This window comes from Chenopodium quinoa, unplaced genomic scaffold (genome assembly GCF_001683475.1).
Source record: "Chenopodium quinoa cultivar QQ74 unplaced genomic scaffold, ASM168347v1, whole genome shotgun sequence".
Classification (NCBI taxonomy): Eukaryota; Viridiplantae; Streptophyta; class Magnoliopsida; order Caryophyllales; family Amaranthaceae; genus Chenopodium; species Chenopodium quinoa.
Window position 1 is genome coordinate 1,525,507 of NW_018742577.1, and position 15,645 is coordinate 1,541,151.

The 15,645-nt window shown below is 33.0% G+C and overlaps 2 protein-coding genes across 2 annotated transcripts; both read left to right on the top strand.

Moving 5' to 3' along the window:
• The first annotated feature begins 8,921 nt into the window (after positions 1–8,921).
• On the top strand, positions 8,922–12,538 carry LOC110720910 (small ubiquitin-related modifier 1). The gene is made up of 3 exons (XM_021899999.1): positions 8,922–9,119; positions 11,879–12,028; positions 12,216–12,538. Exons 1-3 carry the CDS (start codon positions 9,045–9,047, stop codon positions 12,279–12,281), a joined length of 291 nt encoding a protein of 96 aa, XP_021755691.1. The 5' UTR covers positions 8,922–9,044; the 3' UTR covers positions 12,282–12,538.
• A 1,125-nt stretch (positions 12,539–13,663) lies between these two features.
• LOC110720911 lies at positions 13,664–14,653 on the top strand. Its single transcript, XM_021900000.1, has one exon. The coding sequence runs from the start codon at positions 13,784–13,786 to the stop codon at positions 14,450–14,452; it is 669 nt and encodes a 222-aa protein (XP_021755692.1). The 5' UTR covers positions 13,664–13,783; the 3' UTR covers positions 14,453–14,653.
• The last annotated feature ends 992 nt before the right edge of the window (positions 14,654–15,645 follow it).

The window sequence follows — 15,645 nt, forward strand, 5'->3', positions numbered from 1 at the left end:
TGTGACAAAGTGGTGGAGCCTTATATAGGTCAAATTAACATAAGGTCAAAACGGTAATTTCACATTTAAATGGGAGCGTCACCATGTAAATTGGGAGCGTTGAATAGCAGTTCACATCAATAAGCATCTGTTTTGCATTGGTTAGTAGCTCTTTCTTGATCTTTTTTTCTTCGCTCATCAAGATTTTCCCACAGTATTCCATCCTCAGTTTTGTCATTTTATCAGGCTGCAACAAACATTCAGTATATGTATAAAGATCATTAAGTAAAACAGTCAGGAACAATAAGTAAATCGTGTATAAAATGTAAGGAACTTACATCATCTGCCTTTATTCCTATTTTTCAAAGTGAGTTAGCTTGCCCTTTGTATGATTCCATGTGTTTCAGGGCATACATTCCAAAGTCATGTATATTATCATTGTTATCATTGTTCCTCCATGACATTTGTTTGACTATTAGTTTGAATTCTTTTACAGAATCTCTTTTGCTTGTATGTGTTTCATTTAGAAATTGTGCAAATGCCTTCAACTTCAATACAAAAAGTACAAGTTAGTTACATGAACACTATGAGTTGAAACAAGTTTTAAGAACAATTAAAATTTAGTTTTACAGAGTTATTACAATTGTTTGTAGGAAATCCTTATACTTGTTTTTAAATGAAACTCCCTTCTCCAGCTTTCTGTTGTCGATCACCTCTAATTTGTTGTTGATAAAGTTGAAGCAAAACAGGTAGTGATGTTCAAACGCAATTGTTGGGAAGAACACCTATATTAAAAACAAAAAGTATTGTTAATGTATTGTAAAATATATAAAATGAAATAATAAAGGAAATAATCTGAAACTATTTACCAAATTAACTTTATCAAAGGTAGTGATCTGAGAGTGTGTCATTTCATCTGTGAAACGGGACTTGAATGCTAAATATCTTTCAGCATAAGTGTTTGATTCCTTGAAGTGAGCATCGCCGCATAGTATTTGCTTCAGTATTAAAATGATAAGACATTATTAACATCATTAAACAAGCATATACTTTTAGAACAACATGTGTATAAGTTGTGAACTATGAGCATATATGTTAGGAACATTATGTATATAAGTTAGGAACATTAAATATATGAGTAAGGAACATTACGTTTATAAGTTAGGAACATTAAATATACGAGTTTGGAATACTACGCTTATAAGTTAGGAACATTAAATATATGAGTTAGGAACAATAAGTGTGTAAGTTATGAACAATGAGCATATATGTTAGAAACAAGAAACAACATATATGTAAGAAGCTAGAAGCATATAAGTTAGGACAACACGTGTATAAGTTATGAGCAATGAGCATATATGTTAGGAATATTACGTATATAAATTAGGAGCATTAAATATATGAGTTAGGAACATTACGTTTATAAGTTAGGAACATTAAACGTATGAATTTGGAACAATACGTGTATAGGTTAGGAACATTAAATATATGAGTTTGTAAAAATAAGTGTATAATTTATGAACAATGAATATATATGTAAGAAACAAAGAAACATATAAGTTAGGAACAATAAGTGTAAAAGTTTTGAACATTGTGATGCGCATATATGTAAGAAACAAGTAGTATATAAGTTAGGAACAATAAGTGTAAAAGTTTTGAACATTGTGTATATGAGTTAGGAACAATATCAAGCTCTTAGAAAGCAAAAAAATCTATCTCTTGCACCAGGTTTTCTTCTCTTGTTTGCCATGTTGAGTATATATGCATAGGAGTCAACGATGTTGCTCAAAACACGATTGTTATCTTGTAGTGATTTAGGTCTTTCCTGCTGATGAAGGCTAATCCATCATTGTATAACTGCTCACTTTATTATGCAGCACATACAACAAAAATTAAAGTTAGGAACAATATATATAAGTTATGTTAGGAAATATATAAGTTATGAACAATAAGCATATGATTAGGAACAATTGATATATAAGTTATGAACAACAATAATATAAATTAGGAACAATTGATATTTAAGTTATGAACAAGCTTACCTCACTGGTCCAGTGAGAATGCATACTCAACAACCATTCTTTCATTTTTTTGTAGTTTCTTGGATATTAGTTCATTTTTTGTCATGAATAGTGAGTGTAGGTATACTGGAAGATTTTGTGTGATTCTTTTCTCTTTTTTTTTTTCTTTTTTTTTCTGTTGTGGTAACTGATTTCCATCTGTGTGATCAAATTTCGTTTTGCTGTTTTTCAAGCTGGATTGGAGAAGCTGGAGGAGAAGTTGGCTGGATTTATGTTTGGAACATTAAGTATATAAGTTTGGAACAATAAGTTTATACTTTTGGAATAACAGGTATATGAGTTTAGAACATTAAGTCTATGAGTCTGGAACATTTAGTGGTAAGGTTTGGAACATTAAGTATTGATGTTTGGAACATTCATTATATGATTTTAGAACATTAAGAAATGAACAGTAATTTACCCGTATATCTCGGGATGCAATTGATGTAAATGGTACTGTCTCAATCTCAAGGACTGACTTTTCCTTGTTTAAGCTAATTCTGTCAAGAACAATTCCTTGACTATAACCTCGTTTTTTGTCAATCTTCATCCTTAATTGAATCATGTCTTTATTCGAAACAGAGGTTAGGGGAAATTGCTTTGGAGGATTAACATCTCATCTTTTAAGTCGATCAAAATAAGTAATCTGATTTTAACAATATATAAGAAAGATTAGAACAATATGTACAACAATGAGTAGAAAAGTTTGGATTAATGAGTATATAAGTTAAGAATAATAGGCACAAAAGTTAGGAAAATTACATATATAAGTTAGGAACAATAGTTACATAAATTAGGAATAATAGATTTATAAATTAGGAACAACGAGTAGAAAGGTTAGAAACAATGAGTAGAACAATTAAACAAATTAGGAACAATGAATAGAACATTTAGGAACAATAAGTACAAAGGTTTAGAACATTAAGCATAAAAGTTAGGAACATTACATATATAAATAATTTAGGATCAGTAAGAGTGACAGTCTGGAACAATGAGTAAAAAGTTATGAACTATAAGTAAAAAACTTTGGAACAATAAGTAGAGGAGTGAAGTAGTTACCATCATGAAAGGTAGTGGACCAGTGAAAAATGATGATCTATCTTGCCATTCTTTGAATGCTTCAAGCATTTTGTTGTATGTGTACGCACACCAATCAAGTGTTTCTACTTTGGTGATATCCTTACAGCTACATAAAAAATTTGAAGTTAATAGATGTGTTTGCTGTTGACTTTACACAACAATTAATCGCAGCTATAATGAAATTTAGTAAAAACTCATGAGACACATTTTTTTTTATCTTCTTCACAAGGACAAAGAAAGATGGACTTACAGTTTTAAGCCTAAACTGATTCCTCCATTATTGTAAAAACAGTAAGTTGATATTCCTTCTTCATTAGAGTCCTCCAAATTTTTATCTAAATTAAAATTTAATCTTGGCACTGTAATTAGAACTCCATCAATGGGCAGGTCGTAGACTGAATGAACATCCACTGGTAGTATTGGTAACTCATTTTCTTTTAAGAGTACCGATCTATCTTGGTCAAAGCTACAGACCAATTCAGCACAAAAACTGCCCTTGTAAGCATCTAAACTGAAATGAAGGAATCCACCAAACTCCAAATATTTGATAGTTTCCTTATGTTGAACATGAAGGTCTTTTAGAACTCATGATATAAACTTTTGGGTGTGATTCTCTGAATCAATGCACGATTTCCTTCTTCTTCCTCCAAATGTGAGCACTGCTTTCTTTTCTCAGAAATCCTAAACGTTTAATTTAGGAGCATTTACTAAGTTAGGAACAATAGGCATATAAGTTAGGAACAATAGGCATATAAGTTAGGAACAATAGACATATAATTATGAACAATAGGCATAAAAATTAGGAACAATAGGTATATAGTGTTATGAACAACGAGCAATAGGCATTTAAATAAAAAACAATAGGCATATAAATTAGGAACAATAGACATATAAATTAGGAACATTAGGCAGGAACAATAGGCATATAAATTAAGGAATAATAGGCATATAAATTAGGAACAATAGGCATAAAAATTAGAAACAATAGGCATAAAAACTAGGTACAATAGGCATATAAATTAAGAACATTACGTGTATGTGTTATGAACAATGAGCATTTAAATTAGGAACAATAGAGAGGAAAAACAAACATAGTAGATCCAATAAAACAAAATAAAATAGGAAAAATAGGCATGTAAACTAGTACTAATAGGCATATAAATTAGGAACATTACGTGTTAGGAACACTGTGCATTTAGGTTAGGAATATTACGTATATAAGTTAGGAACAATAGACTTATAAATTAGGAACATTAGGCAGGAACAATAGGCATATAGATTAGAAACATTAGACATAAACAATAGACATATAAATTAGGAACATTAAGCAAGAACAATAGGCATATAAATTAGGAGCATTAGGCATATAAATTAGGAACAATAGACATAAACAATAGGCATGAAAATTAGGAACATTACGTGTATGTGTTATGAACAATGAACATTTAAGTTAGGAACAATAGGCAGGAAAAACAAACACAGCACAATCAACAAAACAAAATAAATTAGGAATAATAGGCATATAAATTAGTAACATTAGGCATATAAATTACATAGACATATAAATTAGGAACAATAGGCAGGAACAGTAGACATATAAATTCAGAACAATAGACATATAAATTAGGAACATTACGTGTATGTGTTATGAACATAAGCATTTAAGTTAGGAACAACAAACGTATTAGCTTGAAACATTACTTACTCGTTGTGAATTTTTGGCACTGTTATTAGTTCTTGTACTGCCTCTTTTTCAATCCTTTCTTTGTGTACAAACAAAATGATTTTATACAACAATCTGAAATTCAAATCAATTTCTTAAAGATTAATGAAAATGCGACTTACTTAAATGCGACAACAACAAACTTTTTTGCTGGAGCAATTCTGGAAGAATCCATGGAAATTTGAAAATGCGACGAAAATGCGCTTAATTAGTGGAGAAGTGGAGAATTTGAAGAAGAAAAAAAAAGTGAGAATTTTTAGAGTCGTGATGTTGAGAAGTTTTAAAATTTTAGAGTGAACGTGGGAGTGTACTGTTAAACCGCTTTATTATTTACGGATATGCCATTATTATTGTTCCAGACTTTTATGCCTATTGTTCTAAACCTTTATACTTGTTGTTCCAAAATTTTGTACTTATTGTTCCAGACTTACATACTTGTTGTTCAAAACTTTTACACGTATGGTTAAACATTCACAAAGCATGTAGCAAAACCTACAAAACCTACTTCTGTTCTATACATGCAATAAATTACCTCTGTGTGTTTGATTAAGGATTTGGAACAATAGGCATATAACACATGCACGTAATGTTCCTAATTTATATGCCTATTGTTCCTACCTATTGTTCCTGATTTATATGCCTTTTGCTCATTGTTCATAACACATACACGTAATGTTCGTAATTTATATGCCTTAGAGTGACTGAGCAGTTTCAAATAATGCCTAGTAATGATGGTGTGATTAGTAATAATCAAAATGGGATCACCCCCTACCACAACCCAGATCCCCACCCTACCACCGAAAACCCAGATCTACCCACCCACCCTACCACCGAAAACCCAGATCTACCCACCCACCTAAACCACATTCTAAAAAAAAACAAATTCTAAATCCAAAATCAAATACAAAATCAGAATTAAAAAAACTCAAAAAAAAAAAAAGAAAAATTAGAGAAAAAAAAAGCGAATAAAAAAAAAAGAGAAGAAAAAAACGAAAAAAGGCAAAAAAAAAAAACACAAAAATATACAAAAATCAGAAGGTAAAAAAACCGAAAAAACCTGAAAAACAGAAGAAAAAAAAAAGTTAAAATGCCGAAAAAAATAAGAGAAAGTGAATAAGAAAACTTACCTTGAATTCCATCAAAACCCCTAATTTGGCTTTAATTTGGGTTTTAAAGGTCAAATTCGACCATGAAAACTGTAGATCTAGGGTTTTCATGGTCAAATTTGACCTAAAAAAACCGTGTTTTGTTGGTTCGTGGTTTGTGGTTGCGTAGCGACGGCGGTGGTTCGTGGTTGTGCAGCGCGGTGGTTTGTGGCTTAGGAAAACGAATTGAAGGGGAAGGGGAAGGAGAAGGAGGAGAGAAAAACAAGGGGAAGGAGAAGGAGGAAAGAGGAACGAAATGAGGAGGAGATAGAAACGAAGGGGAAGGGGAAGGAGAAGGAGGAAAGAGGAACGAAGGGGAAGGAGGAGAGAGAAACGAAGGGGAATGGGAAGGAGAAGGAGAAGAGAGAGAAAGAGGAGAGGAGAGGAGAGGAGAGGAGAAAGAGAAACAAAAAGTTCCGTTTTTTTTATATATTATATAGTTCCGACGGATAAAAAATACGTCGGAATATTTGGGTTTTCCGAGGGAATATTCCGTAGGAAAATTCCGACGGATTTAAATTCTGTAGGAAAACTAACTTTCCGACGGAATATTCCGTCGGAAGCCTTTTATTCCGAGGGAATTAATTTCTGTCGCAATATTTCCGACGGATTTTCCGTCGTAATGAACCTTTTGCAACGGAATGTTCCGACATACCCTATTTCCGTCGGAAAGTTCGGATTTTTAGACGGACTTTGGGTCAGTCGGAACGATTCCCTCGGAAAACGGCCTATTTCTAGTAGTGCTACGGAAAATTTCTGTCGGAAATTAATTAAAAAAAAATAAACCCTAGCCCATAAAACGGATACCCCCTTACCTTTTCCGCCTCTTTCTTTTTCTTATTTTCCTTCTCTTTCTCTCTCGTCTTCTGATCTCCTTCTCCTTCGTTCTTCTTCTCTTTCCTGTTCTTTCTCCTACGTTCTCCTTCTCTTTCATGTTCCACTTTCATTTTTCTTTTCCTTCGTTCCTCTTTTCCTTCCCTTTTTCTCTTTCCTCCTTTCCTTCTTTGTTCCCGGTTTCTCCTTTGTTCTCCTTTTCTTTTTCATTTTTTTTCCTTGAATTTTCGACAAGAATGGATTACGTGTGGGCTGGTGGTCATCAATAAACAAATAATTATGGTGTTTATGGTTAAATTCGACCATAAAAATTCCAGATCTGGAGTTTTTGTGTTCGAATTTAACCATATAATCCCAATTTCGAGCTTTTGGAGGTGGGATTGAAGGTATTTTTTTGTTTTCTTTTAATTAATTGGTTTGTTTTTTTTTGTTGGTGTTTGAATTGTGGTCGTGGTGGTGGTTGAATTGGAGGTGGAATTGAAGGTATGGTGGTTTTGGTTAGGTTTCGGTGGTGGTTGGTTGGGGAGAGTGGGGGAATGGCGAGATTTCGGTGGTGGTTAGGGAGGGTGGGGAATGGTGGTTTCGGTGGTGGTTGGGGGAATGGTGGTTTCGGTGGTGGTTGGGGGAATGGTTTCGGTGGTGGTTGGGAAGGGTGGGGAATGGTGGTTTCGGTGGTGGTTGGGAAGGGTGGGGAATGGTGGTTTCGGTGGTGGTTTGTAGATCTAGTGGCTAAGGTGGTGAGTCTAGTGGGTGGGGTTGGGTTAGGAGAGTATTTCAGATTAGGTGGGTCTGGTGGGTGGGTTCAGGTTAGGGTGGTGGGAGACGTGGGTGGGTTCAGTGGTAGCTGGTGGTGTGGGGAGACGTGGGTGGGTCTGGGTTAGGAGGATCTGGGTGGGGCAGTTTTTTTTTGTTTTATCTTTTTATTGACTTTTCCAACGGAGTTTTTTTTATTGGGAGTTTTTTGTAAACAATATATCTTTTGGTGTACTTGAAAATAAAAAGTAAAAAATGTATACCACGGTCATAAAATAGATTAATTTATTCAGAAAAAAAGTTGATGAAGTATGAAATATCCAACATTTCAATCAAGTAAGTCAATCTAAAGATTGAGGTGGTGTTCGCAAATTGAACCTTGATCCAAATTATGTCAATTGTGTTTTGTGTCTTCCCAAGTTGTCAATTTGATTAATCTTTTACACTGGCAGCCGCCATAACCAATCCTCTTCCCCCTTCCTCAATAGTTCTTTTCCGGTTATTCCATGAGGTTGTTGCGGGGCAGTAATGTTGCGGGGAGGGGCAGTGATAAAGGGTAGGGTAGGTTAAGAATAACAAGCACTAAGTTAACTATCTTGTAATCTTTATAGTTCAAGATGTCTCACTTTCATCCCGTCGTTTTAAAAGTCCAAAATCTTTCAAAACCAATTGCAACACTATAAAAAAGATTGATAAGTATATTAATCAACACATGCTCTTAAAATCGAGTATCAATTTTGTCTACATCATTGGATTCATCGCCTCTAAACAAGATAATATTGAATTCAACCAAGATTTTTTATTCTGTCATTGTAAATCAAAACTCTGCAACATACACTAACCTAAGAAATCCCAACAAATATAGTAATCAACACAAGTTCTTAAAATCGAGTATCAAATTTGTCTACATTATCGCCGCTAAACACGATATCACTAAATTTAACCAAGATATTCCATTCTCTCAGTATAAATCAAAACTCTACACATAGAGTAACCAAGAAATCCTGATAAGTACAGTAATCAACACAGGTAGTTATAACCGAGTATGATCAAATTTGTCTGCATCATCGACTCTATACACAATAACACCGAGTTCAACCAAAATTTCCCATTCTCTCAGCGTAAATCAGAACTCTGCACAATACAATAGCCAAAAACTCCCAATTAGTAATCAACACAAGTTATTAAGACCAAATATCAAATTTGTCTACATCATCCTCTACAATTCCATTAAAAAATAAAACCCAAATCTATTATGATTGGGCTATGTTTGTATTGGGCTTCAAACTTGCAGTCTCCGCTGACTCCATATTTATTTATTTATAAATAAAGTGGAGAAAACCAAAACTCCATTTATAAAAGAGAGACTCAAAATTGAAAAAAATAAAAGAAGGGGGAGAAAGTGGTGCATTCAAGGAGGGAGGGAGACTGTTAGCGTGATAACGAAGCGAAGCTCGAAGAGAGAGAAAAATGTCTGGAACTCAGGAAGAAGACAAGAAGCCCGGTGACCAAGGTGCTCACATCAATCTCAAAGTCAAGGGTCAGGTAACTTTTTCAAGGATTTAGGGTTTAGTTTTTGTGATTTTTATGCTTAATTTTTAATTTTTGTGATTTTTTATGCTTAATTTTTAATTTTTGTGGTTTGTGTAATTCTAGGGTTTATGCTGCTTTGTTTGGTTTGATTTTTGGTGGCAATTCACTCTATTGTTTTGTTTAATTTGATTAATATTTGTTTGCGATTAATTTTTGGTGTTAGTGAATTGCTGAATTTAAGTTATACGAGTAGATGATTTAGTAGGCATTTGATTAAAGTGATCTGTTTATTTGATTTTGAGTTGATTCAATTATTATAATTAAGTACCAAAAAATAATTTTTTGATTTTTGGTGGTAATTCACTCTATTGTTTCGTTTAATTTGATTTATTTTATTTTTTTTTAATTAATTTTTGTTTGCGATTAATTGTTAGTGTTTCTGGATTGCTTGAATTTAAGTAATACGAGTAGATGATTTTAGTAGGCATTTGATTAGAGCGATCTGTTTATTTGATTTTGAGTTGATTTAATTATTACAATGAAATACAATTTTTTTTTTTTTAAAAAAAATGATTTAATTTTCGCTGCTTCCATGGTGTAAAATTTATTGAATTAACTGTCAATTAAGCCTTTGAATCAAATTATATGTTGTTTTTAGAATTGCAAAACCTTGTCAGAGTGAATTACTGGTTTGAGTGTACAGTTTGCCTTAATTTGTTTTGGATTGTTGTATGCTGAGTACAAAGGATGTTGCTGGTTCTTGGATTTAGATTTTTGTATTCAAGCGAGAAACAATCTGTTTACGAGTAAGCGTTAGAGGTGACTTAGTAGGTTAGAAGGTGGTGAGGCATTCATGGTTTTATTTAAGACCATATTAGTTTGGTAATAGTTATCATTGATGTATAGTTTGGAAATAGTTAAAATTGATGGATAGTTTGGAAACAGTTATAATTGATGGATAGTTTTGAAATAGTTATAATTGATGGATAGTTTGGAAATAGTTATAATTGACGGATAGGTTGGTAATAGTGATGATTGATGGAAAATTGGCTTGCTTCTGATTTTCTTGAGAAATATTCTCGGAATATTGTTATTGGTGGAAAAATTTGGATTTAATTGCTCTCTGGATTTCATTTATTTGACAAATCTTTGTTAAAAAAAAGAGTGCTAGCCTTTTTAGCCCGTGCAATAGCAAGGGGTGAGTGTGAATAAGGAAGATAGATCAATTAAGAGTACAATTTACCTGTTATGTATTACAAGTTAAAAAATTTGTTGTAGAAGCAACTTATCAGCGGTGCAATTTAATTTAAATGTCCGATGTTTGTTGCTCATTGCCAAGCTTTTATGGTGTTCTATGATGTTGGAACATTTTTAGTGATAGGTGCTGAGTTTGCCAGATATATCATACACGTGGGCTCTATTTGAATATCTGCGTTTTTTTTTTTGGCTGGTATTTGATGGTTAGTAGCTGTGTTAAAGAAACCTCTTGCACTAGACACTATGAATTTGTGATATTAATTGATTGACAGCTGATTTAATTGATTGAAAATTCCTTCATATCACCACTAGATGCAATACAAGGAACTAAATCAAATTTATTCTCATAATCTGTATATTATATAATTACATTATATCTTTTTGATTTATTTCCATTATTTCCCAATATCTTTCCTAATTGTATTCAAACATATTTCTTCCTTATTAATACATTTTCATATTACGCCATACACTTCTACAGTTTCTCATGTGTAATTATTATATCTTGATAATGATGATTTCTGTATAGTGTATAATAATACAAGTAGTCAAGTATTGATTCGTGATATCATATTTCAATTATAGCTGAAAGCATACTCTCTCTGTCTTTTTTGAAAATGCTTGGATAAGGAAGTAGGCTACTAGGCTCTATTGCCTCTATGGAAGAGGGCGATGATGAGTGAATAAACTGTGGTCGATATAGACTACTGTTGCAAAATTTTTGCTATGTAGTTAGCCATTTGTTATCCATGAAACTAGACCATTGATCATTCTATTTTCCCAATTTACTTTAATCCTGTCCAGTGCAGGATTAATTAAACAATCTTTTATTTATTTTCTGTCAATGAAATTGGGGGAACATCTATTTCATTGTTCCACTTTACCCTTTAGCTTTGTAAAATCAGTTACAGAAAAGTTTCAAATAAATTCTATGGTTCGAGTTCTAGATCATGAGGTGTCATTTTCGTAACCTTAGGGACTGATACCTTCCTAGATTTAGTTAGTTAAGAGTTATGACACAGGTTGCCCCCCTGCCCCCATTAGAACAAGTGGATTATCCTTAATGATCTTTTCACATGAAAATCACTTACGGAGTATCTGAAATAATTTTATCTTTTTTGGGTCCTTGTACTGAAATTTTATAGCTCTGAAATGAGCCTTCAACTTCGTAGCCCTTGTCTAAACTTGTAAACTTATCATAACCTCCTAAACTAATATGAACATTTTTTTTTTCCAAAACTATATTTTTTAAGATGAGAAATTGAGAAGAAGGCCTTGAAGCTGGTATTAAAAGCATTCCTTTTGCATGCGTGCGTGTGTTTTTACCGTTCCCTTTTATCTCTACCACATGGCTTTGTTTATGACAAGTTTAAATATCCTGGTCATGATTTCTGTTCCAGTGTCTGATTTGATATTTACCTCTAATTGAGCGTATTGCACTTTTTATCTATTTTGAGTATATGCATCAGGACTGCTTCAGTTCTTAATGTGTTTCTGTTTGGGGCCTGTTTTAGGATGGGAATGAGGTCTTCTTTCGTATTAAGAGGTCTACACAGCTGAAGAAACTTATGAATGCTTACTGTGACCGACAATCAGTGGAATTGAACTCCATTGCTTTCTTGTTTGATGGGCGTCGACTTCGAGCCGAGCAGACTCCTGAAGAGGTGTCTCTCTTCTTCTCTCTCTTTTTCTGTTTTACTCTGTACTTATGTATCCTGGTTTAGGGGGTTTATATCAGCTTTACTTATCCTCTTGGTCTCGGGTCAGATTGTCGGGACAATGATATCAGATGGGATTACTTACCTTTTATGTTCCTATATCTCTCTAACTAATTTATGTTATTTGCGACAGTTGGAAATGGAGGATGGTGATGAGATAGACGCTATGCTTCATCAGACTGGAGGTGCTATGATCTAGTTTTATTGCTGTACCTCAGGTTTACTAGGTTGAAAAAAAAAGTTTAGGGCTTTGTGAAAGACCATGTCTAAAACTTTATTGTAACTTGATGAGTCAACTTTGAACTTATTGCCGTCTGAGCTCTGCTTGTCGACGTGAATTATGGATGCTTGGTATGTCATTACCTGTCGTCTTAAGATTCTCAATTACATGGAAACTATTTTGTATATTCTTACTGTCTCGTGGCTTTGGAACCAAATTCATTCTTTGTTGCAAAATGAATTATACAGGGATGTTAAAAACGGGCTCAAAGTTTGAATTCGATTGTGATTAAACTTGAGTTATCCTAGGAGTACTATGCTTAAAACTTGATTTGTTCACCATTGGTTGTGGGAGCTCATTTGAAGCTTGATTACTTTGCCCTTGGGAATTGGTTAAATCTTAAGAGTACTACTGTGCTGCGAACTGCTTTCATTATATCCATGCCTTTGACCTTTGGATTTGATTTTCTTGTTTCAAATTAAGTGCTCAGAAATCATAAAATGTTAAGTTGTAGTATTATTTTTCTAATGTGTGTATCTGATAGCTGAACAATTACTTGAAAGAAAAATAGGCATCTTTTTCCGTTTTTCATTGTGTTGTTTGCTGTTATTGCAGTTTTACTCGGTTAAAGTATTAGCGCATAGCCTGCTATTTACATAACAAGTAAATAGCAGCTATAAGATAAAAGAGTGGTGAATTTTTCTTTTTCTTCCAATGGTACAAATATTGTACCACTGTTACCTATAATGGCTATTTCTAGTAGTATAAAATACATGTATAATAGTGCATTAAAAATACAACTATAATTATAATAGTACATTAAAAATATCATTGTAGCAATAAAAAATCACAAAAATTGAGTGAATTTACCAATTAGTCCTCCTATATGCATACCAAACAAATAGCAGCTATGCGTTAATGCATCTAATTACACTCGTTTTACTCGGGGTTAATCCCCTTTTGTGACCGTTTTCAAAAAATTAAAAAAATTAAAAAACTTTTGTTTTTTTATAAAACCAATATTTTTTTTCATTATTACTCTCTCCGTATTTTATTACTTGCTCCACTTATACTTTTTGCATTTAAACTAATATATATATTTTTCATTATACTCTGTAATTCTGTATTGATTTTGTGTTTATTACTTTATTGGAAAAGGTTAACGGAGTATCATTAAAAAAATATAATGTGCCTGCATTATTATATTTTTGATGGTGCCAAATCCAGTATCCAAACCATTTCCGTATCCGATATCATGCAACCTACTTTGCTACGGGTGTTTGGGCAGAATAGTTGATGAAATAATTGAAGCCTTTTTCCTATGTGGGCCTTATCCAATTACACAACCACCTTTTCTTAGCCACAAAATTCCCACATCATTCAACGAACACTAGCAACAGTAGTGAGTGACAAACTAACTTCTGATCTTTTACTCTATCCATTCCCAAAAGCCATTACTCTTAACACTCTAACCTTCTTCAATGGCTACCACATCTACCACCACCACCACCTCCCTCTTTTACTCCAAATCTTCCATCAAACCCTCTTTTACCCCCTCAAATCCTAACCTCTTCCCCTTCTTAACCACTCGAACTCGTCGCCTTCGGCTCACTCCAATGATGGTTACAGGAACAGACTTCCTAGGCGATTTCGGAGCCAGGGACCCTTTCCCAGCTGAACTAGAGAGCAACTTCGGAGAAAAAGTCCTAGGAAACGTGAGCACAGAACATAAGATTCTCATCCCACATACTTCAGCTATCGCTCTTTCGGAACAGCCTTGCATTCCTATATCTCCTACTGATGCTCCGATGTCTAAGGATGATGCTAAGCAGCTCCTCTTGAAGGTTGTCGGATGGCGGTTACTCGAAGACGTAACCGAAGATGGTAAGGTTGTGTTGAAGTTGAAGGGTTTGTGGAAGTTGAAGGATGTTGAAGCCGGAGTTGAGTTGAAAGATAGGATTTCTAAGGTTGTTCAAAGTGCTGGACATTCTCATTCCCCTGTTTTTCATCAGGAGGATAATAATCAGATCACTGCTGTGTTGTGGACTGAGCAAATTGGTGGGTTGAGTGTTAATGATTTTATTGTTGCCGCTAAAATTGATAAGGTTAAGATTTCTGATCTTCTTCCTAAGAAGAGATTTTGGGCTTAGTATTTTTTGTTATTTAAAGTTGTATCTTATCTCCCAGATTTCTGATCTTCACTTTTTTACCCCAATCTTATCTTTATGTCAAGTGATTTTGTACGTAATTACTATATTTCATCTGTCCGAAATTAATAGTTACGTATATCAAGTATATTTCTTTAGTAACTATTCTAAATAATAGTTGCATAAAGTATTATTTTTGGTTGATGATTATTTGATCAAATTGGCGTATTTAATGGCACCAATTTGGGTAGAATTTTCTTGCCTAAAAATGTGGTTCGGTCCCATTTTAATTTGTAGTTGATTTATTGTGGTCTTTTTAAAACACAACCATATTGAGAAGTTGAGATTCTTGAGAACCGAGTTGGAGATTACTTCAATTTTAATCACTTTAAATTTTGTCATTGAAAATAAGAATCACATGTCCATTATTACTGAATTAGCAAAGACCAATTTTAGGAACATTTAATGGAAGAGGAAGTTCTTGCAATATAAACTAATTTCCATATAGCCATTGCATAATTGCCTAAAAAGAGTTTGAGACATAAATTTGGTTATTGTTGCAAATTTGCTTTGATGGGAAAAATAATAATCGGTTGATTATATTATAGCCCTGTCCAAATTGGATTTTTTAATTTTAATACAATTCAATCTATGAGAAATGCGAGCTCTCAAATAAAACGGGTGTACATACAATATTGTAAGATAGACATAAAATTATTGTATAAATGTTTAAAAATCGTTTCCAAATAAAATCAAGGTCGCCTATGTGTTTTTTTTTTACTTTTTTACCAATAATGTTGTCTTTGTTACAACAATAATTAAAATAAATAATAAATTCCTAAGAATCACTCATAATGTAAAAAAAAATAACCATGTTAGTATTTGAAAAATTTAACCCTTAAAATTTAATTACCGTAACATATGATGTTGCAAAATAATACTTATTGTACACATATGTAATGAACAAAATATTTGTACTCCGTAAGAGTGAACCATAAATTATTAAAATGTCTTATAGCAAACAAAATTGTTAATCATTGATGTACTTGAAATTTGAAATTTACACACATTTCATGTTTGGCAAAATATTATCTAATAATTCTACAAATTTTGGAATTATCTGGCTGAAATGGTAACAAATCCAACTATATCACGTTTTTTTTTTAAAAAAAAAACTCATTACTGTTTATTTTTAT